The sequence below is a fragment of the Mangifera indica genome, chromosome 1 (genome assembly GCF_011075055.1).
Source record: "Mangifera indica cultivar Alphonso chromosome 1, CATAS_Mindica_2.1, whole genome shotgun sequence".
Classification (NCBI taxonomy): Eukaryota; Viridiplantae; Streptophyta; class Magnoliopsida; order Sapindales; family Anacardiaceae; genus Mangifera; species Mangifera indica.
The window spans coordinates 29,036,250-29,062,379 of record NC_058137.1 but is presented as its reverse complement, the minus strand read 5'-3'; the positions used below and the strand labels follow the sequence as shown (position 1 = coordinate 29,062,379).

General features: G+C 34.7%; 5 protein-coding genes across 7 annotated transcripts; 4 read left to right on the top strand and 1 right to left on the bottom strand.

The window, feature by feature from the left end:
* Nucleotides 1–891: 891 nt before the first annotated feature.
* On the top strand, nt 892–4,116 carry LOC123229826 (coiled-coil domain-containing protein 22). The gene is made up of 6 exons (XM_044655806.1): nt 892–1,211; nt 2,041–2,550; nt 2,742–2,965; nt 3,058–3,204; nt 3,349–3,573; nt 3,699–4,116. The coding sequence occupies exons 1-6, from the start codon at nt 954–956 to the stop codon at nt 3,937–3,939; spliced, it is 1,605 nt and encodes a 534-aa protein (XP_044511741.1). The 5' UTR covers nt 892–953; the 3' UTR covers nt 3,940–4,116.
* A 905-nt stretch (nt 4,117–5,021) lies between these two features.
* On the top strand, nt 5,022–8,409 carry LOC123229835 (nucleotide-sugar uncharacterized transporter 2-like). Of its 2 annotated transcripts, none has more exons than XR_006504945.1 (7): nt 5,022–6,200; nt 6,618–6,769; nt 6,875–7,083; nt 7,173–7,266; nt 7,344–7,510; nt 7,600–7,827; nt 7,917–8,075. XR_006504945.1 is itself a non-coding variant. In XM_044655819.1 (7 exons), exons 1-7 carry the CDS (start codon nt 6,122–6,124, stop codon nt 8,194–8,196), a joined length of 1,152 nt encoding a protein of 383 aa, XP_044511754.1. In that variant the 5' UTR covers nt 5,026–6,121; the 3' UTR covers nt 8,197–8,409. The 2 variants fall into 2 exon arrangements, 1 of the variants encoding a protein (XP_044511754.1); XM_044655819.1 differs by having other exon boundaries at nt 5,026–6,200; nt 7,600–7,770; nt 7,917–8,409.
* A 660-nt stretch (nt 8,410–9,069) lies between these two features.
* Nucleotides 9,070–15,486, bottom strand: LOC123222761 (GBF-interacting protein 1-like). Of its 2 annotated transcripts, XM_044645716.1 has the most exons (10): nt 15,045–15,486; nt 14,056–14,099; nt 13,814–13,868; nt 13,358–13,463; nt 12,620–13,230; nt 11,767–12,010; nt 11,196–11,487; nt 10,276–10,471; nt 10,013–10,176; nt 9,070–9,806 (listed from the first exon to the last, which is right to left on the bottom strand). In XM_044645716.1, the coding sequence occupies exons 1-10, from the start codon at nt 15,241–15,243 to the stop codon at nt 9,507–9,509; spliced, it is 2,211 nt and encodes a 736-aa protein (XP_044501651.1). In that variant the 5' UTR covers nt 15,244–15,486; the 3' UTR covers nt 9,070–9,506. The 2 variants fall into 2 exon arrangements, with proteins under 2 accessions (XP_044501651.1, XP_044501644.1); XM_044645709.1 differs by having other exon boundaries at nt 10,013–10,471.
* Nucleotides 15,487–17,282: 1,796 nt separating this feature from the next.
* Nucleotides 17,283–20,562, top strand: LOC123225343 (heterogeneous nuclear ribonucleoprotein 1). Its single transcript, XM_044649282.1, has 6 exons — nt 17,283–17,462; nt 17,604–17,644; nt 17,757–17,920; nt 18,306–18,405; nt 18,528–18,697; nt 18,967–20,562. Exons 1-6 carry the CDS (start codon nt 17,407–17,409, stop codon nt 19,483–19,485), a joined length of 1,050 nt encoding a protein of 349 aa, XP_044505217.1. The 5' UTR covers nt 17,283–17,406; the 3' UTR covers nt 19,486–20,562.
* A 2,227-nt stretch (nt 20,563–22,789) lies between these two features.
* Nucleotides 22,790–26,081, top strand: LOC123209638 (ER membrane protein complex subunit 8/9 homolog). Its single transcript, XM_044627767.1, has 6 exons — nt 22,790–22,949; nt 23,078–23,296; nt 23,691–23,837; nt 23,933–23,992; nt 25,535–25,701; nt 25,817–26,081. Exons 2-6 carry the CDS (start codon nt 23,090–23,092, stop codon nt 25,845–25,847), a joined length of 612 nt encoding a protein of 203 aa, XP_044483702.1. The 5' UTR covers nt 22,790–22,949; nt 23,078–23,089; the 3' UTR covers nt 25,848–26,081.
* Nucleotides 26,082–26,130: the final 49 nt, after the last annotated feature.

The window sequence follows — 26,130 nt, the reverse complement described above, 5'->3', positions numbered from 1 at the left end:
CTTATTTGAAACTGTTGGGTCATGGCTAAAACTCGTATAGTGTGATCCGGGGTTACATCTAACGAATATTGTAAGACTTTGTTCAATCGACAAGTTAGATCGATCTAACTGGCATGTTCAAGTTAGCATACGTGAAACTTGTTTTAAAATTTTAATCAGACCAATCCTTTTATAAATTAATCATTTGGTCAATTCAAAGTCTAGTTCCAGTCTAACAATAATGATTTTAATAATTTTTAAAATATTAATTTCTAACATCAATATTGGAAGAGTGATATTAGAGTTTGATTTGAAATGAGTTTATTCAGTTTTGCTTGATTTCAGTCAAATTTGAATTAGAGTTTCAACTAAATAACTCGGTTTGAGTTTGACTCAATTCTTTTTCATTGAGTTTATTTATTATATCAGTGATACTATTTATTTTACCAATGACTTTTTAATAATATTTTCAATTCGTTCGAATAAATTAAAGTATGAGTATTATAGATTTGAATTGATTAGAGTCAACTTATATATTAACTTACCTCAAAATATATTAATGTAAACTTTATTTTTTTCAAATGAGATAACACTCCAATCTATTAAACTATCACTTTTTATTTTTTAAGTTATAAAAACTAAATTTTATATTTTTTTATTGAAAAAATTGAATTTTTAAACTTTTTATTTAAAAAATCAAATTTTCGAAATAAGCTACATTATTTTTATTAAAAATATTAAATTAATTACTTGTTTATAAAACAAAATAAAATAAATAATTTTAATTATATTTAATATCTTTAATAAAAAATACTTAAATTTTAATCAGACGACAACGTTTAGAGTCGTCGGAACCCCGCCATTTTGTCACACGGCATCGTTTAGAACACTACAAACACAGGAAATTGAAACAGCAAAAAGAAGGGCAAAACTCGGAAAACTGAAAATACAAGCAAAATACAACCGCGAGGCAAATGGAGGAATCAGAAGAGATCCTTCTTAGCTCGCTACAAAACGCCGGCGTTTCGATTCCAGATAACGTTTTGTCAATCAAAGACCTGACACCTTCCGGCTTAGCCTCGATCTGTGGACAGTCTCTCAATCTCTTGAACAAAACGTTGTCGTTTTGTACTTCTATGCCCGATTCAATGGGCGAGAAGTTCAGGATCTGCACGGAATTATCACGGGAGATTAAGAACTTGGGTTATATCGGCGATATAAGCTATTACAAGGTATAAAAATTAACAATTTATTGCATTTGAACTGAAAGTTTTATTTTTCTATTGAAGTTCTTAGTTTGACTTGAGAAGAAAAGTGATTTCTTTTTCTCAGTGTTGTGAGTAAGTATGTGTTGAATTTTTTTTATAATTTTTTGTGATTAGGAGATAAATATAATCATGAGGTTTAGGTTTAGATTGGAAGTGCTTTTATGGAAGTCCTTGTAGAAGTGCTTTGTGAGTGAAATTTTTTTTGCTTGAAGTGTTTCTGTGAAGAAATTTGAAAGCGGTTTTCATATAATTCTATGAAAAGTAGTCATGTCAGTGCTCTTTGATTCCCTAAAAGTGATTTTTTATAATATATATATCCATTTGAGCTCTACATGGTCTACTATTGCAGAAAGTGCTGGTTGGTAAAAGTCCTTTGGGTAGAAGTCTATGTTAAGGAATTTGAAAAGTGAGTTTTATCAATTCTAGGAAAAACACTTCTTAAATGCATTTTTTTTTCAGAAGTATACTAGAAATTGATATGAAAAGTGACTGAAGCCAAAGATTTTAGAAAGTTGTTGTAACTTCTTATTGCTGCATTTTGGTCGGAGGGTATTGGAGTTTGTAGTGGCACTTGTATGGTTAGGTTCTCTTTATGTTGTTCTTTTGTTACATCTTTGTGAACTTGGATGCCTAGAGATATCACAACAGAGGGATTAGATGATAATTCTTTGTGATGGGACCATTTTTTTTTTACCTTGTTGTGGGTTCTTCCTTTTCTTCTGATTCTGGTTGTTTTTATTCTTATTTTTCTGAAACTATGCTTAAAACAGATTATATCTGTTGATTACGGCAGTTCCTGCATCCATCTGAAGATGACTTGTATAAGTTGATCAGATTTTTGGTGGAGAGGCTTTCTGAATTGCCAAAAGTCACAGAAGTTGGTGAAATAAAGGATATTAATGCTAGAAGGAGAATAAACGATGATAACTTTGAAATAACCTTCAAGGATAATGAAGGAACAGATTTGGATAATCAGAAAGTTGAGTTCAAACTTAAAAAGCACATATTGGAGTATGAAGTACCAGAGTTGGCCAATTATGAGACTGAAACTGTGCCCATCAGTGGGTCTTATAAAGTTGAGGTTATCCCTCCTGAGATGGAGCAAGCAGATTCAGATGGTGTTTTAAGCTCTGAAAAACAAGATTTAAACCAGACTGAGCCAGCTAATGTTATTTCTTTGACAGACTCAACTGAAGAGCCTGAGAAATCAAAAGAAGCGTCTAGAAATGAAGAAACTGCGGTTCTGAGAGATGACAAACTTTTGTCAGCATCTGAACAGAAAGAAATTTATTTTTCTTCTAAGGTATGTTTATACAAACTACTGTAATTTGGACTATAATATGGCTTGGTTATCTCAACCATTACTGTTCTGTCCAATCCATGTTTATAATGCAAACCTAAAATGGAGAATCAAAAAATGCTGTCAAAATCTTTAATTTGCATAGAGATATGTGATCAAAAGAGTAAAATGGGAATTTTATGTTGTTTAACTAGATAAGAAATGAGGCAAAAGGTTTACAAAATCTAGAACAAGAGCTTAAGGAAGCAGTGTTTGCAAAGACTCCAAAGTCAGGGAACCTTGAAGAAGAGTTTGAATTGTTGAAGGCAGCAGCAGAAATGGCATTTGATGATTCACATCCTATCGAGTTTTACCTTGAGCAGCTTGCTGAGCAAATGGAGACTACAAGGCGTAATCTTGTTGAAATGGAGGCACAGTGGTGTGTTGTGATTCTCCAATTAAATTTTAATAGAAGTTATTATTGTATGCTTGGAAATGGAGTATTTTATTTGACATAATGATTTTTCTCAGGAGTGCTTCTAGAACTTCTTTGGAAGAGAAGAGGAGAAGTCTTGAAGAAACTGTTCATGCGAATGATCCAGAAGCTCAAGAAAAGCTCCAAAAGCTAAGAGAAGTTGAACTGGAAAGGCTGTCTGTCTTATCTGAAATTCGAAAGAGGTATATCTTCAAAAATAATTTGTAATATCTATAATTCTTCACTTTCTTGCTGGTTCATTGTGAGACGGCTGCGCTATTGGGCTTTCAATCTTTTCTGTAAATTATCTTCACTTGTTCATTATTCAAATGTCTTTAATTATGTAGGGAGGATGAATATTCTAAACTCTCTGCAGAGTGTGAGAAGCAGACCAAAGTGGCATCTAGGAGATCTTACATTGAGCGGGTAAAGGAGATCACAAAGAACAGTCGGAAACAAGATGCAGACATTGAACGCATATTGAAAGAAACTAGGGAGCTCCAATTAGAAAGTAATTCTATCCAAGAACGTCTTCATCGAACCTATGCTATAGTAGATGAGATGGTTTTCAGGTTTGTATTATTTTAATTATATTATTTCTTTAGTTGGCTGTATTTGTGTGATCATGTTAATCTGAAACAAGTTAGTTGTTCCAATGTGCATAACAGACTTCACAGACTTTGCATTTTACATGCAGGGAAGCAAAGAAAGAGTCAGTTGGCCGTCAAGCTTATAGACTTCTCACTAGCATACATGGGAGCTTTGAGCAGGTCTCAGAGAAGATCCTGGCCACTGATAGAGTACGAAGAGAAATCACTGAATATGAAAAGAAGCTAGCAGCCATGGCTTCCCGAAGCTTAGATGTGGACAAACTACAAGCTGATCTCAATGCCATTTTGATGGAGAATGAGCACCTTGAACAATGTCATAAAGAATAGTAAAGCCATCCACTACTTTACAACAAATCCATTTTTTTTTTCAGTTGTTGGCAATTATTGCTCATAAGATTTATTTTTTTCCTTTTGAAACATTTGAATTTAATTAGATTGCACATACTCAGATTGTATTATCTGAAGGATACTGTATGAAGCATAAAACACATGTTCTGTCTCCCACTCCCTTTTCAGGCTTCTTGGAGTTGCACTTTTTCGTGAGAAATTTTTACTTTAGACTGATCACTCCATTAGGGCCGAACCAAGGTGAAATCTTAAATTATGACTACTTATAACTAATGTATCAAAAAGTCAAGAATTTAATCTTGATGTGTTGTTTGAAAGTTTCAAACTCACTCATTTGTTTAGGTTTCCACTTCTGTTTTCAAGCCAGCAATTTTTTGGCTTTTTCAGATTTTGACAATTATTGTTTGTCATTGTCATCATGTATTTTTTTACATCTGACGAGCAAATCATCAGGGGTAAAATTTGTCAGTCCCATTTTAGATCACAGAATCTAATAAAGCTGGAAAGGCATTCCCTTCTTGGGGAAATTAAGTCATGCAAGAATTTTCAGGGATGGGAAGGGAAACGGTAGACAAATTTTTCTCACGGGAGGAGAGGGTTCTCTCTTGCAGGGATGAAAATTTAAGTTATTTGATGATTCCATGCGTAGCTGCCATCCTTCTTGGCACATGATAATGTGTGTGTGTACATATATATAAAACATAATACAAGTATTATGTGCACGAACGTGGCAGATGTCATTTCTCAAAAACTTTAAAGTAGTTGGTGCACATACAAGATTTTCTCTTGTTTTTTCCAAGCCATAGAATCAACATTAGTTCACAAAAATGGATCCCCCTGTGTCACAATGCACACACAGGTTAACGCAATGGTTTTCATGCTTTCAAATTGAGGTGCACGATTATACAAGTTTATAACAATTTCATTATATAAAGATGCGTAGTTTCCAAATTGCTGAAGGGCTTGGTTGTTCTTGGTAGTGGTCACATTCAATGCTGGGAAAGTGACTGAACCAGAAACAGAAGCGGAAGAGCAACGTATAATAAAGTTGTTCTGGTGACGCTTTTGAGGAGTCTTGAATTGAGAAGCATATCACTTTCAGAAGATAAGCCTTCATATCTCTCTCTGCGTAATGTGACCCTTTACCCAATTAGTTAAGCAAATAACATCTTACTTCAGAACCCACCATCCCTTAAGGGCCCCAACCCACAAGAAATACATTTAGGGCTAAAGGCTAAAAGCACTTGATTGGTGCAAGATGTTCAATGTCCAGGCATTTTTTCGCTTTCCTTTTGTCTTATTTTGTAGCATTTGCTTAGGTTTTATCGATCCCCTAACAATAAACTGCCCATGCTATTTATTAGATTAGTTAGCAAAGCAAAAAAAATATATAAGCAATCTAATCAAATTAGGTTTCCCTGAGTAGTTATTTAATGGGACTTGTACGGGGTAGAGTTGGATTTGATTGCTTAAGGTTGATCTCATATTTACTCTTTTTCATTCAAACTAAATCTTATTTGATCTTGGTGAATATTTGAATAGGAGTTAAAATTATTTTATAGTTTGGTTTATCGTAAAATAGATGAATTATTTCTTAGTGAATTTTTCAAATCTTCTTATCTAGCATATCTTCCATATTATGAATTGAAGTATATCTTACTCTTAGGCATAGTTGTTTCTTATCATGTACTGAAGCACAGTAGATAGTGGCTGGCATCTACAATTCACAGGAACTGTTAAGAGAAACAGTATAACATGAGGGGTTGACTGTTTCAGATAACAATACATCAAGTGTCCTTAACTTCTCCGCTCAGGAAAACATGCAACAAAGTAGAAAAAAACACTTTTCAAAAGTACTTCCAAATCCTTAAACAAGACATTTGGCACCCAACTCATCGTTTAGTGGCTCGTCTTTGTACACCATCTGTAGTGTTAAACACATCTAGCCAATACCCCATTATTTTTTTCATTCATCGAACATAATTATCAATTAACTGGACACTTTTCCTTCATATTTATCACCATAATTTTTAACAATAATCGAATTTCTTTCCTTTTGGTTTGGAATGGTATTTTCTGGAGTGATAGATCGTTTTTGTTTATGAAAGAATGTGTTTTTAGTAATCTGTGAAACCAGCCTAAGCTTTTCTTTTGGTTGGTAATGGGGTGGATTGCTGCTTTGTTGGGGAAACATGGCAGAAGGTTTATCAAACGCAAGGACAGTGATGCAGGAGACACAGGTTTTTTTTTTTTTAAATGAATCTTAGAAGCTCCATTGTTATTTCTGAAATGCTTGTTCTTGAATGTGAATGTTCTGAGTTTTCTGGGTGATTGTCAGCTTCCTTTCTCGTTTCAGATTATGCTTTCACTTTTAAATCATAATACTCAATAAGAGTTTGATTTATATGAAATTTTGTTGGCTTTTTTGAGTGGATTATTGGCTTAAGATGTGTAAGCCATGATGGGGTTATGTTATTTTTTTATTTTTTACACTATTTTCATGAATCACTCCCCATCTCAATCAAAAAATTTTCAGAATATTTACTCTGAAGCTGTACATGTAAATGAAGAAGCAAATTTTCCCTGCTGATTAATAACAATTTGTCATGTCTTGTGCTGTTGAATGTGTTCATTAATTCTCATTCTGGAGCTATCAGGTCGAGCATTGGAAGAACTCAGAGGTTCTATGTACAATGACCTTCGATCTGCAGAAGGAGCCAAGCGCCAACAGCAAAGATTGTGTGGACCAGTTGTGGCAATGACCTTTAATTTCCTGGTTTCTGTTGGAATTATCTTGACAAACAAGTTTGTGAGTTCTTTCTGTAGCTTTCAAATTCTTCAGATGAGCGTTGAATTTTAGCCATTGGTCTGCAGGTTCACTCAATCTCATTCTCAATTATGTTCCTGCTTTCAGGTGATGGGGAAGGTTGGATTTAACTTCCCAATCTTTCTTACCTTAATTCACTACACTGTCGCGTGGATACTACTTGCCATTTTCAAGGCCTCTTCACTGCTTCCAGTCTCCCCTGCCTCCAAAACTACTCCCTTCTCATCTCTATTTACTCTTGGTGTTGTCATGTCTTTTGCCACTGGCCTTGCAAATACTAGCCTAAAGCATAATAGGTTTGTTTCAATTCAGGAATTTAATCTATTAAACAGCAACTTCTGGGTTGTGGTCATACGAGTTTCTCACATTAATGTGATTTCTGCAGTGTTGGTTTCTACCAGATGACTAAAATTGCAGTCACTCCCACTATTGCTGTGTCTGAGTTCATCTTGTTTCGCAAAACCATTTCTTATCAGATGGTCAGCTGCCTCAAAATTTAGCTCATAGATTCAATCATTTTTCAGCTCTTTCTAACATGTCCTTTGCAATTCCACAGATTTTGGCTCTATTTGTTGTCTCAGCTGGTGTGGCAGTGGCAACTGTAACAGATTTAGAGTTCAATCTGTTTGGTGCTGTTATTTCAATAGCATGGATTATCCCGAGTGCTGTAAATAAAATCCTGTGGTCTAAGCTGCAAAAGGATGGCAACTGGACTGCCCTAGCGTAAATAAATCACAATTTCTCGCGTTTTCGCTAGCATAGATCAGTACTCAAAATCATTCCAGGTATCCATAAACATATTTTGATTGCAGGTTGATGTGGAAGACAACTCCCATCACAGTTTTCTTCTTAGTGGCTCTGATGCCATGGTTGGATCCTCCAGGAGTGTTGTCGTTTAACTGGGATCTTAACAACTCTTCTGCAATTCTAATATCAGCTCTCCTTGGTTTTCTCCTACAATGGTCTGGTGCTTTGGCACTTGGGTGAGACTGTATTCCTTCAACTTCAATTTGGCAGTATCTGCTATGCTACCAGACCTGGTAATCATAAACGTTACCAGGTCATTAGTAAAATTCCGAAGAGCGTGTTTGCATTTACGCCGTCTGAGTTTATGATTCTTTCTGTTCAGGGCAACTTCTGCAATAGCTCATGTTGTTTTGGGACAGTTCAAAACCTGTGTAATTATGCTTGGAGGCTATTTTCTGCTCAACTCAGATTCTGGTTTTGTGAGCATTTGTGGAGCTGTTACATCTGTGTGTGGAATGGGAGTTTACACATCACTTAGTTTGAAAGAGTCTCAGAAAAGTTCAGAAAACCAGCTTCCGAAGCAAATCGTAGCCACACAAAAACCAAAAACCAATACTAAAGAAGGAATCGAGTCGAACGAAACCAGTGTCGCAACTGTTTGATTTTAGAGTTGACAAAGCTCTTCAACTCGAGAGATTCTAACAGGATGCACTTTTTATACTCGGTATAGGAAATTTGATTCTAGTGAGCAATTGCTTAACCAAAATTATTTGCTTGTGTAACGATGCTCCCATCATCCAACTTGCTTGAGATCTACATTGGCATGGTTTTGTACAAATAAAAATCCCTAATGATTAATATTGACATTTCTTGAACTCGTAAACTCACGAGGATCAATTAACCACAAACTTGGAAACATTATACGCATGGTTGGATTTAATCTGAGTCAATCCTAAGCGAAAGTTAACTTGAAATTATAGTGATCATCACAAAATTACAATATTTTTAGAACTAAACTAGTGATCGAATCTATTATTTTACCGATTTATGATTCGTCCAGTTCAATCAGAGAATAATAAAAAAATAAAAAATAATCAAATTATTAAAAAATAATTAAAATTTAAAAAAATTCAAAAGTCAAACCCAATTTTTGACTGAGTTTGATCGAATCAATAGTAAAATCAATTTTTTATATTAATCAAACCAGACTTGAAATTGATTTCTGATTCAACCAGTTAAACTGGCCAGTCCGGTTTTTAAATCATTGCAAAATTGAGTTTGACTTATTTGGTTGATAAACAGTACCACCAGAGATGAAAAGAATAATGGTGCAATAATGCTGGCAAGGCACCGATATCCAGTTATTATACAGCCGAAAATCTAGGCCCAAGCTAGATCACGTCCACCCCTAACCATGCACGGTATACTCAGTAACTGTTAATTGTCCAGGGATCTTGGAGAGAGAACTAGATATTTTCTGAACACATTAGTTTTAAGTTACCCAAGAAATTAATAGCTAGTTACACTCAAGATAATGACCAAAAAGAGGGATCTGCATTCTTCAATTTCAATATAAAATATAAATGCCAATTCCCATATATCAATTACAGCAGTATACTTTCCTTAAATCCCTCACTATCAAAATTTAATTTACAGGTGAGACAACAAAAAGGAAAATTTAGTAACTCCCACCTCTATTTGACCTCTTAAATTTCTACAAGATCTCAAGGAATTAACAAGTCTAACCAAAAAGGCGAAGAAAGTAAAATAGTTCACTTCCAAAGCGAAATTGCGGGCGAAATGAGTCCAAAACAAGATGAAAAAACAATAACCTGCACCTGTCAAATTCATAATTTTAAAAGGTCAGCAACATGTATTTCCACCAAGGACTTCTAGGATGCATACTATATTTACACTAATATCGGCCAGAGCTTCAGAGCAACCACATTTTGTTGTAAGAAGTTTTGCTAGATTAGTAACTGGGATTCCAATTGAGCTGTGCAACCTGTGGCTGCTGATAAGCACCAGATGGGAGTGCCATAGTTTCAACAGCTGCAGCCACAGCTTGAGATTGCTGCAACAGTGGATTAACAATTGCAGGGGTGGCTAATGTTTGTGCTGGTTGATATATTCCGGGAAAAGCATTGGGACCAGTTTGTGCTGGGGCGAAAGCAATGTGCTGTCCCTGAAGGGCAAGGTTGTATAGAGGATTGATCTGCATGTTAGATAAATCATGTCCTGCTGTAGGGATCCAAACACCTGAACCTTCAGTCTGCAATGACAACAATGGTATTGCATTCCAGCTATTTCATTGAATAAATTTTAAAATTAAATGACAAGGGAGACAAAGAGAAAAATTGATAGTCTTTAAATGAATCAAATAACATCATTATGATTATTATTTAGCAATTGCAGGCTACTAGTATCTTGACGAAATGAATGGAAAAGGCAAAGGCATAAAGTGGAGCAGAAACACACCTGTGGCCTTGTTGTGTAGATTTGATTATCTTTCAACTGAGATGCTGTAAGCTCCTCATTATTGGTAGACTTTCCAGGGGTCACAGCAGCAATAGGATTGAAGCCAACAGGAGAAGAGCCATATGAACCATAACTAGCAGCAATTCCCATATGAGCCGGGTTTCCTGCATTACTTGCTGGCTTGAATTGTGAAAGAGGAAACTTGAATCCAGGAGAGGTGGCAGCAGCAGCAGCTGCTGCTGCTGATGATAGAAATACATTACCAGAAGAAGGCTGCTGTAGTAGCCCATTGGGACTCAAGAACTGATGCATTGGTGGCACATAATAAGGTGGCAAGTACTGGCCATAAGGGAAGAAGTTTGGATAAGTCTGCCTGAAAAGATGAACAGGCTGTGGAGCAGCAATAGAGCTTGGAGCAGATGGAGATGGGCTTGAGCTTGGAGTCACAGAAACTCCATTCTACACGTTAAATAAAATGAATATCAGAAGCACATAATAGCTCTAGTAAGTAGGGTAATAGGAAGCAAACATAAAGCAAATCAAATGATTTCTAGTATAACCTTCCAAGTTCTTTAAAAAAAAAAAGGAAAATTCACATCTACCAAAAACAAGTTTAATACCAGAACCATGAAAACGTGAAGAAAAATGAAAATCAATGAAGCAATCCTTGAACTATTGTTACATCTGCTAAACTTTAAATAGAAAACACAGTGTTAAAAGAAACATCACATAATACAAGTATTAGCAACGGCATTCATTGAGTTACTATACATATTAAATGAGTTCAGTTATTATAAAATTCCCATCAATACCATTCCTCCTTTGCCACCAATCTGAGGTGCTCCTGAAGATAATAAAAAATAGTTACCATTTAGCAAAGTCCCCCATCAACTAATGCCATGCAGCACCCATACAATCTGTCTAAATTAAACCATGCCATATCTACTAATTCTAACATTGGCCGCAGCTTACAAATTGCATGATCAAGACAAAATATTTCCATCTTCCTTTTAAAAAGTACACCTAAAAAGGCTATTCCAGTTCCCCCTATTGCATCAAAGGATACATCAACCATAACTAAATAAATTTTAAATGAATATATGTAATAATCAAAATGCAGTAATAAATCAATGTAAAAAACAAAGTCGATAAAAACACATAGAGAAACAGGACAGGGCCTTACAGCAAAGTTTATATCTAAAGAAGCATCATGTGCCTGAGTCTCAGGTCCTTCCATTTGTATAGACTGGCTCACAGCTGGGGGAAACATTAAACCAAGACCATAGTTTGGAACACTTTGAACAGGAGGCTTCTCTTGGCCTTCTGGAAGCAAGAGCATTTCCTGCTCCAACTCATCCTTCAGGTTTGTGCCAGTTAGGATATTACCAACTGTTGGAAGCACATTATCCACAAATGGCATAGACTGTGGATGATCAAGAGTTTCCCCTTGAATAGTTGGTGATATGCTTCGACTTCTGCAAAAGGTCCCAAACAATCAACTATATATTGAACAATGCATTTGGTTAGCACTGACAACTATTCTCATAAGTCGAGGATATAGTTGCTTGAATGAAACAGAATAAGACCTGCTTCTAAAACCAATTTCAAGCAAAAAGGCATTAAAATGAACTATATCTCAAACCAATTTTTATAGTATTTAGATATCAAAATTTATGGTCATTTAGCAATATCCAAGAACGATAAAATCAACTTGGGGTAACATCAGCAAGATACATAGTGCAAGGTTGACCAACCTAGGAGAAGGTTCCCTGGCCATTTCATCACTTGCAGAAGATGATTCAGCAGCAGGCATAGAGTTAATCTCAACACCGGTGCCATTGACATCCTTTGCCACAGATCCAAAACAAGTATCAAAACTTCCAAAAGTCAAGCCATTTTTCACTTCTTTCGAGACTTTAAAGTGAATAGGAAAAGTAACATGTTGACCATCAAAAACAGCTGACTCAGGATGTAGCTGAGAATTGGCTTTAACTGTCTCTGTTAAAGAAGAATGAGCAAACAAAGATGCAAAATTTAGAAGCAAAAACCAAACAGAATAAAACAACATAGTATGGGTCATAGATCACAAGCAGATAATGAAAGTGGAAAGTGAAAGAAAAGAAAAAAGATTTTTAATCCAAGATGGTTAAACTCATATATTATGCTCTGGACGGTAAAAAAAGCCATAAGAAAACAAATGACTTACAACCAAAATATACAATTCTACATAGGTCATGCTTAGAACACTCTGCCACTCCAAAAGCAGGAAAAGAAAACCCATACAGCAATTTAGAGTTAAAAAAAATGAGATTCTTTCCCAATTCTTAGCTTTTTTGTGACAGCTACCATTGCCACCTTATTTATTGCAACTAACAAGAGACAGCATGTATAAAAATAACGAAAAGTTCTCACAAGAATCATGGAGAACATGGAAAATATTACCCAACTCAAATGCCTCAGTGCCGTCCCTACCCACAGAGACAGAAAATTGACTCAAAATCAAACCAGAGACCCAAAAATAATTCAACAGAAAAATACTTGATCAGAAGGAAAAGGAAAAGTAATTTATTCTTTTTTATTTATTTTCACAGTAAAAGTGGACTATACCTTCAGAAATTATAACAGACTCCTGCAGTGCTTGGCTATCATTGTCAGAAGAATTGATAGCCAAAGAACTGTCTTGGGTTGACAAGGAAGAAGACTGTAAAGGCTCAGACAGCTTAATCTTAACCACTTCTGATTGACTTTCATCCTCGTTTTTGTGGACAGCATCTGAAGTGCTTGAGGCTCCCTTTTCACTCTTGGATGATTCCAAATCCAAGGAAACGTTTTTGTTTCCCTTAATAAGCTTCAAGTCAGCAGCTTTGTGTTGGCTCCCTACTTCACACATAATTGTGCCCACAGCAGCAGGATTCTGAGGCACTGGTGATGCCAGTACAGGATCTGAAGCCAAGGAATGGGCACCAGACACAGATGCTTGACTGACAGAGGTAGGAAGGTGATTAGAACTCAATGAGAACTTTTCTTGGTGATCTATAATCAGGGAGGCAAAAGTGGGTGTAGGTAGCAACGGTGCAGTCTCCAACTTTTTTGCAGCTATAGTAGTATTATCTTTAGCTTCAGGAACCACACCATCCACAGACAATTCATTGCCATGTCCATGACTAAAGCTTCCATTGGATAAACTTGAAGAAACATTGGATACAGCAGTTGAAGCTCTGTAAATCATTTGAGACTAAGTAAATTTTAAAAAGCAATACACTTTTTTACTCAAGAGGAATTGTAGAAATTAATTCTTTTAAATGATAAAGACCACAGAATAATGAAGTTTGGTTACATAATTACTTTGTCACATGAGTTACTTGAATATTTTTCATTTTCCGTAAAACTGAGCCTCCCTCTATGAGCCCATTTTCCCTTCGCGAAGCTGCATTCTTCCCACCACCAGCAACTGACAAGAGCAATTTGTAAGGAATAAATTTCTAGATAACAATTACACAAGACAACTTTGTTTACACTCGAAGAAATTTAAATTCTCAGAAATAGTAAAGCGAGACAGGGCTAGGATTGTTGTAGACTCAAACAAGATACGCCAAAATCTAACCCACACACAAAAAATAATGCCCCTAAAATTAGATTACAAATGAAACATAGCATCATTGATTTCATCCTTGAAAAGGTAGAAAGCACATACCATTATTGTAGTTTATATTCAAGAGTGCTATCAAGGGTACCAAAATAAATGAAATACAATATAACCATGACAACTAAAGAGCTTTGATTCAGAAATTATAAACTTACCAGAAGGGGTATAACTGGAATAATAGTTTCCCCGACCACCCCTGATCCCTTGTCCCTGCAGTATACAAGCACCAAAATAGCCAATGTGATGAGACAAGAAAGCACACAGAACAGAATATAACTAACATCACTTACCTAACTAAATAATAGGTTCACAAACATAGAAGCAGAAAGTATCAGATTCAAAAAGGAAGCCAGACACAAACAGCAGGCATTCTGCATTAAAATGAAAATATATCTACCTCCTTTTTCCGATCACGTTTCTTTTTCACCTCATGAAATGTATCTGACAGGCAAAAAAGGGTGAGTATCTTGATTGATAAAAAGAGATAGACATAAACAGCAGACATTCTGTGAAAGAAACAAGAGAATTTTCATAAAAACTGCACAATACCCCCAGTTGCAAAAAACCCTAATTTGCAGCAAGAAATCTTGAAACACCAATGATATTTGTATCTGTTAAAACCTTAATGCATACATAAACCCATGTTTATGAGTGCATATAAAGAGATTAACATTGGATCTTTTGCAATGCATCCAGTAGTGAAAAAAGCCAGTTTACATTAGCACATAAAAGGCCAGGTTCAAACTAACTCATATTCATCCAAAACCTGGATGCAAACACAAACCCATGTTTTTAAACATATATACAGAGCTATATACTAAAACTAGGCACAAAGTCCAGTTGCCAGAAAAAAACCAATGTGTGACACCAAGCTCAATATTGAAGCTTCTGCACAACATGCGGTTACAAAAGCACCCCAATTTGCAAAACCAAACGGCTAATAACAATGTAAAACTTCAACAAAAAACTCACAAATGCTCATGTAAAACCCTAATGCATACACAAGCCCATGTTTGTAAACCCATATACACAGATAAATATCGAAGATTTCGCCCAATGCCCAGATGTAAAGGTCATCAATTTATAGCACTACTACACGAAAACCGATGTAAAATTCACTCATATCATATATAGGTAAAACCCCAATGCATACACAGAATCATGTTTGTAACACATATACACAGCTAAATACTGAAGCTTTTGCTCAATACCTAGTCACAATAAATACAAACAAAACACCAATGTAAAACTCACTCGTATCCTTTAAATGAGACTTTTTTACAATACCCCGATGCAAACAATCAAACTTTTCCATCAAAACAACATAAAGGAGCTACATTGATGTAAAACCCTGATGCAAAAACACAAACAGCTCCATAAAAATACCTAAATAAAGAAGCTTTTGAGCGGTCTCATTAGGATCCATTGAACAATCCTGAAGAACAGAGTAGATCTCCTCATCGCTGTGCTGCCTCTCTGTGGTCTCCCGTATTGTCTGTATGGTAGGCCGTAAGTCGGCCGGGATCGTGACCCTGAACGCCTCCGCGTCGCCACCCTTGCTCCGGCTGCTGCTTCTGTTGCTCATGGTGGCACTTCTTCAAGAAAGGCAAGAGGAAGAAGAAACAAAACAAAAATAAATATAAGAAAACGTTTTGCGAAGGTGTTTCTGTTTGAGTTGCCCACAGAAACTTGAACGTAGAGCGATTGTGCCAATAGAATAAAATTGGTTTTCGTCAAAGGCCTAGACCTTAGACCAATTTGGGTTAAGGGGGTGTTTGGTTTTATAGAAAGTGAGAGTAAAGAAAGAGAAAATTGTTTGTGAGATTGTCTTTAGGGTCAAGAGAGTTTAATAGAGTTGCTTTTTAATATATTTAATACTATTATTGTATTTTTAGAAAAAAATAAAATACCTAGATTTTTTACGCCAATAAATTCAAATCGAGTTAAAATAAAAATTAACTCAAATAACTATTTAATTTGAATGAATTAAGTTTATATTGAAAAAAATTTAACTTAAAATTCAACTCCATTTGAAAAATGTCGTTACACAAGAACTCATCTTATTAATAATTCATCTTTTTCGATAAATCTTCTGAATTATATTTCTTTCTTTGACAATACTTCATTTTCTTTTTTAACAATTCTTTTTCTAATTTTTACTATAAGAGTATATAAATTATGAATAATACTATATATAAATAATGATAACTAATAAATACAAATAAATAGACATTTCATCATATTATTATATAATTTTAAATTTGTGATAATACAAATAAGACCAAGGGACTATTTTCCATCCAAGGTTTGGTGCAAAGACAATCACACACCTACAAGATTTCAAATACTCACACAAAGTTTAGTCTATTTTCATATATTAAAGAATTTTCTATTAGAGTAAAAGATAAAATCGTTATTTTATCAATAATATTAAAATAAATAAAATTGTATCTCATTTTCTCTTATTAGTTTAAAAAACTAATAATTTTCTTTAAGATTAAATTTTAAAAAATTTACTTTTCACCCATAGGGTTTTGGAGCTTGAAAAATTTTCTCCCTCTTCGTCAGATGGTAGACAAAACCTTCATCAAAACAACAGTTGTTTGTCGTTTGTTAAAGAGGGAGAGAATTTTTCAAGCTCCAAAACCCTAGGGGAGAAAGTAAATTTTTTAAAATTTAATCCTAGAAAAATTGTTAGTTTTTTAAACTAAGAGAGAAAATGAGATATAATTTTATTTATTTTAATATTATTAGTAAAATAACAATTTTATCCTTAACTTTAACAAAATTTTTTTTAAATATATAGAAATAGATTAAATCTTGAATGAGTATTTAGGGTTTTAAAATTCCACAAATATGCATTTATCTTTACACTAAACCATGGGTGAGAAATAGTCTATTAGAAATAATTACATTAACTAATCATGTAATGATAGTTTTTTTTTATATCCATTAGTACTATTATTGATACATATAATTAATTAAAGTATTATTTTTTTAACAATATTATGTGTATTTATTTTTTAATATCTAATTAAATATCTAAATAATGTGTCTTTATGTAATTAAGTATGATTAAATATTATATATAATTTAAATATTTAAAATTGAATATACATAAATAATATTTCATAAATATACTTAAAAGGGTAAATCAAGTTATTTAAACTTTTATCAAAAGCGCTTCCAAAAGAGTTAAAGGTACTTTTGTTAAAGCTCTTCAAATAAATTACATAAAAATAAGGTGTTTAGTCACCTAAAAAACCTGAATTAAAGAGAGTAAAATTAGATTCTATTTGGATTAAATATGAATAAAATTTAATTTGAAATCGGTTTAAATTAATTTGTTGATCCGAGATCAACAAATTAAGTTCAAACTTGGCTGAAAAATTAATATATGAACCATCTCTCAATTCTAGACTTCAACCGAATTCAAAGATTTAGTGCACCTGGCAATGTTAAGGGTCTATATGATTTTGGTTGATGGACTTTTCTTAGAAGGTCCGAACCCTCACCCGTCAAAATTGGGGCACACAAGGAGTCGGTGGAAAAAAATTCTCCACCGGGGCAAAATCGTCATACGGATCTTCTCGTATTCGTTTGATATATATATCCTCATAGGCCCACGCCTTCTTCAAAACCCTAACTCTCTCAACTTTAATTTTTCCCTCAAATCGAGGTTCTTTATTTCCCTTCCTTTCTCGGGAAAATTCTAATTTCCCACCAGCCAAACACTCGATTAAACGTCATGGGATCTAGATCCAAACCCGATAATCCTCTCTCGGGTGACGGCGCCAGCCCCGGGTTCGTCTCTTTCTCGATCATGTTATGTTTTGTTTAATTAACGTGTCGTTCTGGTTCAAAAGAGATGGATTTGTTTAAATCACGTGTGGTTTCTTGAATATTTGTACGGAAACTAAACCATGAAGGTTTTGGAATTTGCAGGAAGATTTTCATCGGTGGTTTGGCTAAAGACACGACATATGGTGAGTTTTAATTGCCTTGATTGATATTTGATTGGGTTTTGGCTTGGTAGGAGTTTTATTGTCGATTAGGTTTTTGAATTTGTTTGTTTTGTTGTTTTTTAATGAACTGTAGCTACGTTTAACAAGCACTTTGGGAAGTACGGTGATATTACGGATTCGGTTATCATGAAAGATCGGTACACGGGACAACCAAGGGGTTTTGGCTTTATAACTTATGCTGATCCTTCGGTTGTGGATAAGGTTATTGATGATACTCATATAATCAATGGAAAACAGGTAAGTGGGCTCTAACATTGTTTATTTTTTCGGTTATTTAATTGTTATTTTAATGGAAACAGATTATGTGTGTTTAATGGGTTCAAGGTACCATATTTCTGGGTGTGTGGCTTGGGAAAAGTTGATCTAGTGGTATGTTTAGCTGTTAATAGGTCTGCTGTGACTAAAGAGTTGCTTTCTTTGGCGTTTTTGTGCCTTAAAAGAAAAAATCAATCACAAGTGTTCTTAGGTTTTTATTGATTGGTTTTGAGTAAGATGGTTCAGTTTTGTCATAATGTCAGGTGCAGTTTCAGGAGACTCGACCTCTGTGTTTCATTGATTGCAGGTTTTCCTTATCATAATTGTTTTATTTTATAGTAAAAAGTTTGCATGTAACTTTGATTAGGTTGAGATCAAAAGAACCATTCCTAAAGGCTCAGGTCAATCAATAGATTTTAAGACAAAGAAGATTTTTGTTGGTGGTATACCGTCTTCGGTCACTGAAGGTATGCATTTAAGTCATGGTGTTTTATTTTATTATTTGTAGGATGTAGTTAAGTGATAACACTTTTTGTTGTGAAGCTTGTGATATTTTCACCCTTTTTTAACCTGCACATTTTTTCATCAGATGAACTCAAGAATTTCTTCTCCAAGTATGGGAAAATTCTGGAACACCAGATAATACGTGATCATGAAACTAATCGTTCTCGCGGCTTTGGATTTGTAATTTTTGACAGCGAAGAAGTTGTGGATGAAATGTTATCAAAGGGAAATATGATTGATATGGCTGGTACCCAGGTGAGCTTAGTAGTATGGTCTGCGAGAAGTCAGCTTGTAAACAGATTGTTGAGTGTCATCATGCATGCTTTATTAGGTTCACTTTTTATAATATGAGCCATGTGTTAGTTTTTTAAGTTAGATATACATCATAAGTAGATAGTATTTTAGTGATTTTTTTCCTGATGACTATAGATGGAGATTGCTACAGCTATAGATACACCAGGAAAGGGCTATCGTTATAGTTTCCTTGCAGCAAAACCTAGGTTAACTAAGTTGCTTTGTTGTAGGTGGAGATCAAGAAAGCTGAACCAAAGAAAGCCTCAAACCCCCCACCTCCTCCTTCATATGGTAGCAATTCTAGGGGCCGTTCTTTCAATGATGGCTATGGTGGATTTGGAAGTTCTTATGGGGGTTTTGATGGAGGTTTTGGTCCTGGCCCTTATAGGACACCTGCCAGTCTTGGTGGTAGGTTTGGTGGTGGATATGGGTATGGTAGTGGTAATGGAGATTTTGGTGGAGATTATGGGAGTTTTGGTGGTAATAGCTTAGGAGGGTACAGAGGTGAATCTTCCCTTGGTTATTCTGGTCGCTTTGGACCCTATGGTGGCGGATTTGGCAGTGGTTATGGTGGAAGTGGTCTAGGTGGATATGGTAGAGGAGGTGAAAGCTATGGTAGTTATGGAGGTTCAGGCTACAGTGGTGGCTATGATAATGGTCCAGGTGCTAGTTATGGTGGAGCTAGTGGCCTATACGGAAGGGGAGGCTATAGTGGCAGTAGTCGGTACCATCCTTATGCCAGATCTTAGAAGTATCACTCAGGTTCCTCTAGTTTTTAATCGTGCATTGATAGACACTCCCACTCAAGTACTAGAAGTCTCCTATTATAGCAGCAGGTGGGGAAGCTTTTCAAGATCAGAAGACCTATTACTATTAGATTCTTATTTCTATGTATGCCATAGACAAAACTTTAGATTGCTTCAAACTAGTGCTTGGTGTGCTATTCTATGGTTTTCTAGTTTGTCTTTTGATACAGTTTATTGTGTAGACTATAGAAATCTTTTTTTTTTTTTTGAATTTGTTATTTTTTCTAGTTTGAGCTAGATAGACCCTTCTGTACTCTTAATTTCTTTTAGCTTGTATGTTTTTCTGTTAGTAACCGGTCACTTTAGTTAATACAAATAGTATTATGGTCTAGAGATAGACTTTGGTGGAGTTTATGGTTTTGGTGTTAGACTAACAGTTTAAGGATGCATTGGTCATACAAGAGATATGCTTTGCGATGTTTATAGGAGGGCAGGCCTCTTCATTTTCGATTATTTGCTTCTACATAGATATAACAACAATCTCATGAACCAATGACTTTGTTTAAGGATGCCTTAGCAGTGAACCTAACTCTTATCAGCAGCCCCAATGTGGTAGATGCTGTAAAACAAATGTGATTACACTATTCCCTTCCCCTTTACATGTGTATTGCTATTCAAAAAATTTTCATGCTGGGTTTTCTTGACTGATTTTGATGATACAAGGTTTCAATTCGGTCTAAGTGGTGATAGGACTTGCACAGATTTACTTTGCATTTGTAACATTATTGTCACTTTCTTTTATGGATTTGACATCGATCTTCTTGGCTTACCAAGGTTTTACCAAGTGACTGGGATCTTAATCATATTTCATGTATGCCCTAACACAATCTGTGATTTCTTGGTTTTGTGCTGTGGCGAGGAAACATGGCGGTGATCCCATCCGCATTCTATCTGTTGCCTGCAGTTTTTTGACTTGGTTTCCACTTACAATGTAATGGATATCATATCTCATCTAATTTGTGTTTCAATATGAAAAAAAAATATATAATAATAATAAAGTTTGTGCAATCCTTGGCTACATCTTTGGTTCTTGTTGGGGATTCTCATTATTTCATGTGGTTATCTACACATAAGATACTTAAATCTAAATGCTTATGGGTATGTGATTTAACTGCCAAAATGGTAATCAGAACTTGTATCCGTAAATAGAGTTGTGGCACCATGAACCAGATGCAGTGAATGTTACTTATGTTCATTGGACAATTGATCTTTGCAATTCCACATTGAGGGAACTGTTTCTGTACGACAAAGAGGCTAGTATGTATGTTGAATTTATATGTTTAGGACCTGTTTGAGAGTTCTTGGACTTAATGATTATTTGAATCGTGATGTAACATGATTTGAACAGATACAGCAGTTAAACTATAAGACAGGTTTGTCTTCCTATACCATACAAGTGCACGGCCAGCCCATGCTAAGGGTAGTCAATCTGGTTCAATGGTTATAACTTATAATGCTTTAAAACATCTACTTGGAGTCACTGTCAGATTTTCATCTGGTTTGGTTCAGGTTTTAAACTACAAAAATACTGATTTCCGACATACTGCGAGTTCCATTTTCAAGTTATGAAACTCTTAAACAAGGAAAAGGGTTAACCGGGTAATTAGGTGCATTTTTCTCTCACATGGTTTACGTTAGAAGAATTACAGTTATTACAGAAAATTCAAAATTTTAAATGTGTCATATTTTTTAAGATGATGAAATAATAATTATAAAAAATGTGATTTGAAAAATAAAATTTTTTATATACAATATGATGTGTAATTGGGTTATCATAATTTGAATATTGATGGAGTTTTTTTTTTTTTTTTAATCACAAACTTGAGATTTTGTGTGTAAAACTTCAATTGATTTTTCACAAAAAAAAAAAAAAATTTATAGAAATCTTTATTATAGTTATGTCTGTTAATGTTTATAAATGATCCTGAAAAGTTATTTATGATAGCCAAAATATTCAAGAATGCAGAACCATTTTCAAAACTTCTTGATGTAGCTGTTTGATATATGGAGGGATGGATTTGAATTAAGCTAATTCAGATATGAATTCATGATAAGTTTGAATGAATCAAATTGAGTTGAAGCTCAAGTGACATATTTGGTAGTTCAAGTTGAATTGAAGAGCTTATAGACAATTATTCACTATCTTTTCTAATGATTTTTTTTTAAAATTTTTTTCTGGTGATTTTTTTAAGAACTTTTTGGCATTATCATTCACTGCTCAAATTGAGTATTCAATTCAAATTCAAAATTTTTATATTTGATTCGAGTTTAAGTTAATTGTTGTTCAAATTTGACTCGAATTCACCCTAAAATAAGTGGGCAACTTAAGTGATTCAAAACTTTTTGTTCTAGCTCTTCTAATATGTGTTTTAAAATTGGCCAAAAGACTTATTTTCACCAAAACTATCCTCGTTTCTTAAATTTCCACTATTTAACTTAACTTTAAAAATCTCATTTACCCACCTATTAGAATTTTAACCTCTTGAAATTTTGTTTCATTCCCTCTCCTAAATCCTAAAAAATAACTATTTTTTCTTAAGTCAAGTTTAAAAAAGTAACATTTGCCCCTCTAGAGTTTAATTTTTAAACTTTTGACACCATCTTTACTAGTTTCTCCTTCTCGAAGTTTTCTCTCTCTCCTCTCACCTAGACGTCCGACTGATAGCGAATGATCTTGAGGAGACGAAGACGAAGATCTTGTCTTCTTAAAAGAAGATGAGGAAGATACTCGTCTTCATCTTTTTAGTTTTATTCAATATTGGTCAAACGTCTAAATGAAAGGAGAAAGAGAAAACTTTGGGAGGGAGAGGACATCGACAGTAGTGTTGGAGTTTGAAAACTAAATTTTAAAAGAGAAATGTCATTTTTTAAAATTTGGTCTAAGAGAAAATAGTTAAAATAATTAATTTTTATAGATTATGAGAGAAAAAAAATTTAAGTTTATTTATAGTATTATATATAAAATAACTCTTAAAACTAATAAAATTAACTGTTGATAAGTAAATAAATAAGAGTTTTAAAGTTGAAGAGTGAAAATTAAAGATAAAAGGATATTTTTATTTGGGGGGCGGTGGGGTGTGGAAATAAGTCCTTTGAGCTTTAAAATTCGAATGGAAAGGTAAGTCGAATTATTTTGACGAAGATTTGAAGATCAGTCCTCTTCCTTGACTGGATTAAAGTGCATTGTTTTTAATACCACCTTTGCACCGTGTGGGTAATGTAGGAAATTCAATGGCTATTATGGCCCGGGATGGGCCGGGATTAAAATGACCGAATATAGCCCAATACTCAAAAAGATCCAACTCAACCACCGTCGTCTAAGCTGCTCTTATTGCTCTAGTTTTGTTGTTTTGGCGTTCATATTTCACGTTGAAGTTGGAGTTTACGCCCATCTTTGATTCATTCTGGTAACCCATCTTCATCATCCTTCCTTCTCTTTGTCTATTTGTTTATTTTTGTATTCCGTAATTCAGTTTTTATGTATTTTACTTATTTATTTGTTTAATTTTTACTGCCATACTCACTCTCAACTCAGTGAGCGAGAGACATGGGGGAATTGAGATATGAAATTTCCCAAGATGCGTACATTAAGCTCGTGCTACACGCTCAGAAGCACAAGACGGCGGCGGTCAACGGTGTCTTACTGGGACGAGTTTCGCCTGGAAACGAAGAAGTTGTGGAAATCACTGACTCCGTTCCTCTATTTCATTCTCACCTTGGCCTCCTCCCCAATCTTGAGATCTCCCTTATCTTGGTATGTTTACGTATATACCTTTTCTTTATTTTCTGTTCTGTGATGTGGAAGATGTGGGTTTTTTTTTTTTTTAAATAAATATTTTATTTTATTTATGCATGTGAATTAAGTATATGAAGATTTGTGATCCGGGTTGTGTTTCTGAGATTTGGCTCGGGCGTTTTTGTATTTGGGGTTTAGATTAATTTTTTGAATATAGATTTCTCTGTGGTTGAATTACGGTTTTTTTTGGTCGGAAGTGTGGTTTCATGGAAATTGTTTTTATTTTTGAGCTTGATTGTTGTTATGGTGGTCTTTTTGGTTTTCTTGTCAGCCATAAGTGGTTTTTTTTTCCTTGGGTTGAACTTCAAAATTAATGAAGTCCGAGGTGTGTTGGTTGCTTTGGTTTGATCAGGTAGAGGAGCATTATAGTGCTCAAGGTCTTGGAATTGTGGGGTATTTTCATGCTAATGAGAGGTATGATGATGCGGAGCTTAATGGTGTGGCTAAGAATATTGGCGACCACATCTGTCGTTACTTTCCCCAAGCTGCTGTACTCTTGGTAAGTATTGTGTTGTGTGTTTTAAAGTTATCTTGCTTGTGTTTATTGCTTGCATTTTTTGCTGGTTTTTGACCTCTTAAATTATACTGATATAGTTGGATAACAAAAAGCTTGAAGTATTGCCCAAGAAGATTGACCAAAGACCTGTAATGCAGGTTAGTATTACTGTTATTTGTGCAGAAATATGGTATAATGGTGTTAGTAGATTTTAGGTTATGATAAGGTTTCACTGATTTGATTGCTGGTATTTAAGTCTCTCTTGTGGCTTTGATCTTTTTGTGTTTCAGATTTGGCATGGTGATTTGAATTAAGAGTTATCAATGTGTTGAACATTTTATCTGGCAAATACCATTTAAATGCTTTTGTAGTGGCTTTAAAGTTCTAGTGTTGTGTTTTCTGGAAACTGGAATTCCTGGATCTGGGTGAAATTGATGGAATACATGGATAGAAGTTGTTGTGGAGAAATGTGGATTGTAACATGTATCAAAATGTTAAAGGATTTTTGTCTAACATATTGTTGTCACTTGTACTGCATGATTGTCTGTTTTGGAGATTTGTTTTTTCTGTTATGCAGTCTCGAAGTTTACCATGACATCTTTCTTAGATTGTGTTGATTTGTTTTCATGTGATTCTAGTTTCCCAAACTTTGAATCCTGTAATCTCTAAGTTTCCAAATTCCAAGTGAAGTTTTCTGTTTCTTCAATACTTCCCATAGCTTTGCATTTTCATTATGTGTGATATCTTTAGATAAATCCTATATTGGCAAAGTACGAGAGAGATGTTTGGTTTGTTTGTACATTCCACATCGTTTGGAGATGATAAAATTAAATTGGTTAAATAATCGATAAGCTCTTTAAATTGTCAAAATGTGTTTTTGGTTGCAAAGTCCAAAAATAAAACGATGATGGACTGTGTGTCAAAAGTGGACAATATCTTAATAATGAGGCGGGCCATTGGACCAGAATTGTTATAATGGTATTAGAGTGGCTCCGTGTATCCTCTTAAGTGATGGTGAGAAAAATCTCAACGAGAATGCTGAGTCTCCTAAGGAGGGGTGTATGTACCACCCTTAGACAAATCTCATATTGGCAAAACATAAGAGAGATATTGAGTTTGTCTGTATATCCCATATTGTTTGGGAATGAGAAGATTAGATTGGTTAAACACCTTGTGAACTCCTTAAACTGTCAAAACACATTTTGGGTTGTAAAGTGCAAAAAACAAAACCATGATAGACTATGTGTCTAAACCGGACAATATTTTGACAATGAGTCGGCTTATTGGATCAGAGATGTTATATCATGTTTCTTGTATTGTGCTTTAGTGTGCTTCACTCTTATGTCTCTCTAGTCATAAAAGGTGCCCTAGTTTTTTTGCTGTTTTAGTTGCACTAGTTGTATGCACTATTCAAGTATTCTACCCCTCTAAGTACATACCTTTCAAAATGAACAGAATGCCTGGTTGTTGATTATTTTAATGAGTAGAAAGCTAAGGGTTAGTCATTCTTGCAGATTGCTTTACCAATGGTTCTACTAGGTAATATAGAGTCATCATATCTGTTACTTTCTGTTTGTTTCATGCTACATTTGCTGTTATACTGGTCTTAACTTTAATAGAGTTCTAGAATCATTTCTCCTCCGTGATTTTCTTTCTATTTTACTTTGCATAAATTTATGATATTTCTCTTCATGAACTAGCTTTATATAAGGGATGCATCCAAGAATTGGAAGCTTGTTGGATCAGATAGTGGCAGCCGATTGGTAACAAAGGAGCCAACAGCAAATACACTTCTTTTAGATTATATTACCACTGGGAAATGGCAGGGTATTGTAGATTTTGATGATCACCTCGATGACATTAGCAAGTAAGAACTCTTTGTGAGTGTGTACTTGTTTTCTCAAATTCATCACAGTGGCTATGCCATCGGTCTGATGTTTCTTAGACAGCAGTTATAATCTGGCATTGTTTTGCTGTTGCAGGGACTGGCTGAACCCCGAGCTCTTCAAGTAAAGAATGGATATAGATGTCAGAAATTTTGCCAGACGGTTAATGGTCAATGTCAACCCATGACGCATTTACTTGTTTGTGGGATCTTGGAGTTGTGGAGTTTATTGTTTTTCTGAGAAGAAGATTTTGTAGAGATAATATTCTCTTAAACTGCATCAATTCTGTGTTAAAAATTATCAAGTTCCCAGATATTTATGGTTTCAAAAGTGGAATGGAAATCCATTCTGTTCCTAAATATATTTATTCTCTCCCTGGTTGTCTAATTTCAGGATTTCACTTTTGGGTA

Excerpts from the sequence above, each read along its gene's own strand:
- LOC123229826 (XM_044655806.1), top strand. The coding sequence starts at position 954 with ATGGAGGAATCAGAAGAGATCCTTCTTAGCTCGCTACAAAACGCCGGC. Across the intron at positions 1,212-2,040 it reads GCGATATAAGCTATTACAAG|TTCCTGCATCCATCTGAAGA; the intron begins GTATAAAAATTA and ends TGATTACGGCAG. Across the intron at positions 3,205-3,348 it reads TTATCTGAAATTCGAAAGAG|GGAGGATGAATATTCTAAAC; the intron begins GTATATCTTCAA and ends TTAATTATGTAG.
- LOC123229835 (XM_044655819.1), top strand. The coding sequence starts at position 6,122 with ATGGGGTGGATTGCTGCTTTGTTGGGGAAACATGGCAGAAGGTTTATC. Across the intron at positions 7,267-7,343 it reads AAACCATTTCTTATCAGATG|ATTTTGGCTCTATTTGTTGT; the intron begins GTCAGCTGCCTC and ends GCAATTCCACAG. Across the intron at positions 7,771-7,916 it reads TCTGGTGCTTTGGCACTTGG|GGCAACTTCTGCAATAGCTC; the intron begins GTGAGACTGTAT and ends CTTTCTGTTCAG.
- LOC123222761 (XM_044645709.1), bottom strand. The coding sequence starts at position 15,243 with ATGAGCAACAGAAGCAGCAGCCGGAGCAAGGGTGGCGACGCGGAGGCG. Across the intron at positions 12,011-12,619 it reads GTCTGTTATAATTTCTGAAG|AGACAGTTAAAGCCAATTCT; the intron begins GTATAGTCCACT and ends CTTCTTTAACAG. Across the intron at positions 10,472-11,195 it reads CTTTAGATATAAACTTTGCT|AATGGAGTTTCTGTGACTCC; the intron begins GTAAGGCCCTGT and ends TTTAACGTGTAG.
- LOC123225343 (XM_044649282.1), top strand. The coding sequence starts at position 17,407 with ATGGGATCTAGATCCAAACCCGATAATCCTCTCTCGGGTGACGGCGCC. Across the intron at positions 17,463-17,603 it reads GGTGACGGCGCCAGCCCCGG|GAAGATTTTCATCGGTGGTT; the intron begins GTTCGTCTCTTT and ends TGGAATTTGCAG. Across the intron at positions 17,645-17,756 it reads GGCTAAAGACACGACATATG|CTACGTTTAACAAGCACTTT; the intron begins GTGAGTTTTAAT and ends AATGAACTGTAG.
- LOC123209638 (XM_044627767.1), top strand. The coding sequence starts at position 23,090 with ATGGGGGAATTGAGATATGAAATTTCCCAAGATGCGTACATTAAGCTC. Across the intron at positions 23,297-23,690 it reads TTGAGATCTCCCTTATCTTG|GTAGAGGAGCATTATAGTGC; the intron begins GTATGTTTACGT and ends TGGTTTGATCAG. Across the intron at positions 23,838-23,932 it reads CCCAAGCTGCTGTACTCTTG|TTGGATAACAAAAAGCTTGA; the intron begins GTAAGTATTGTG and ends ATACTGATATAG.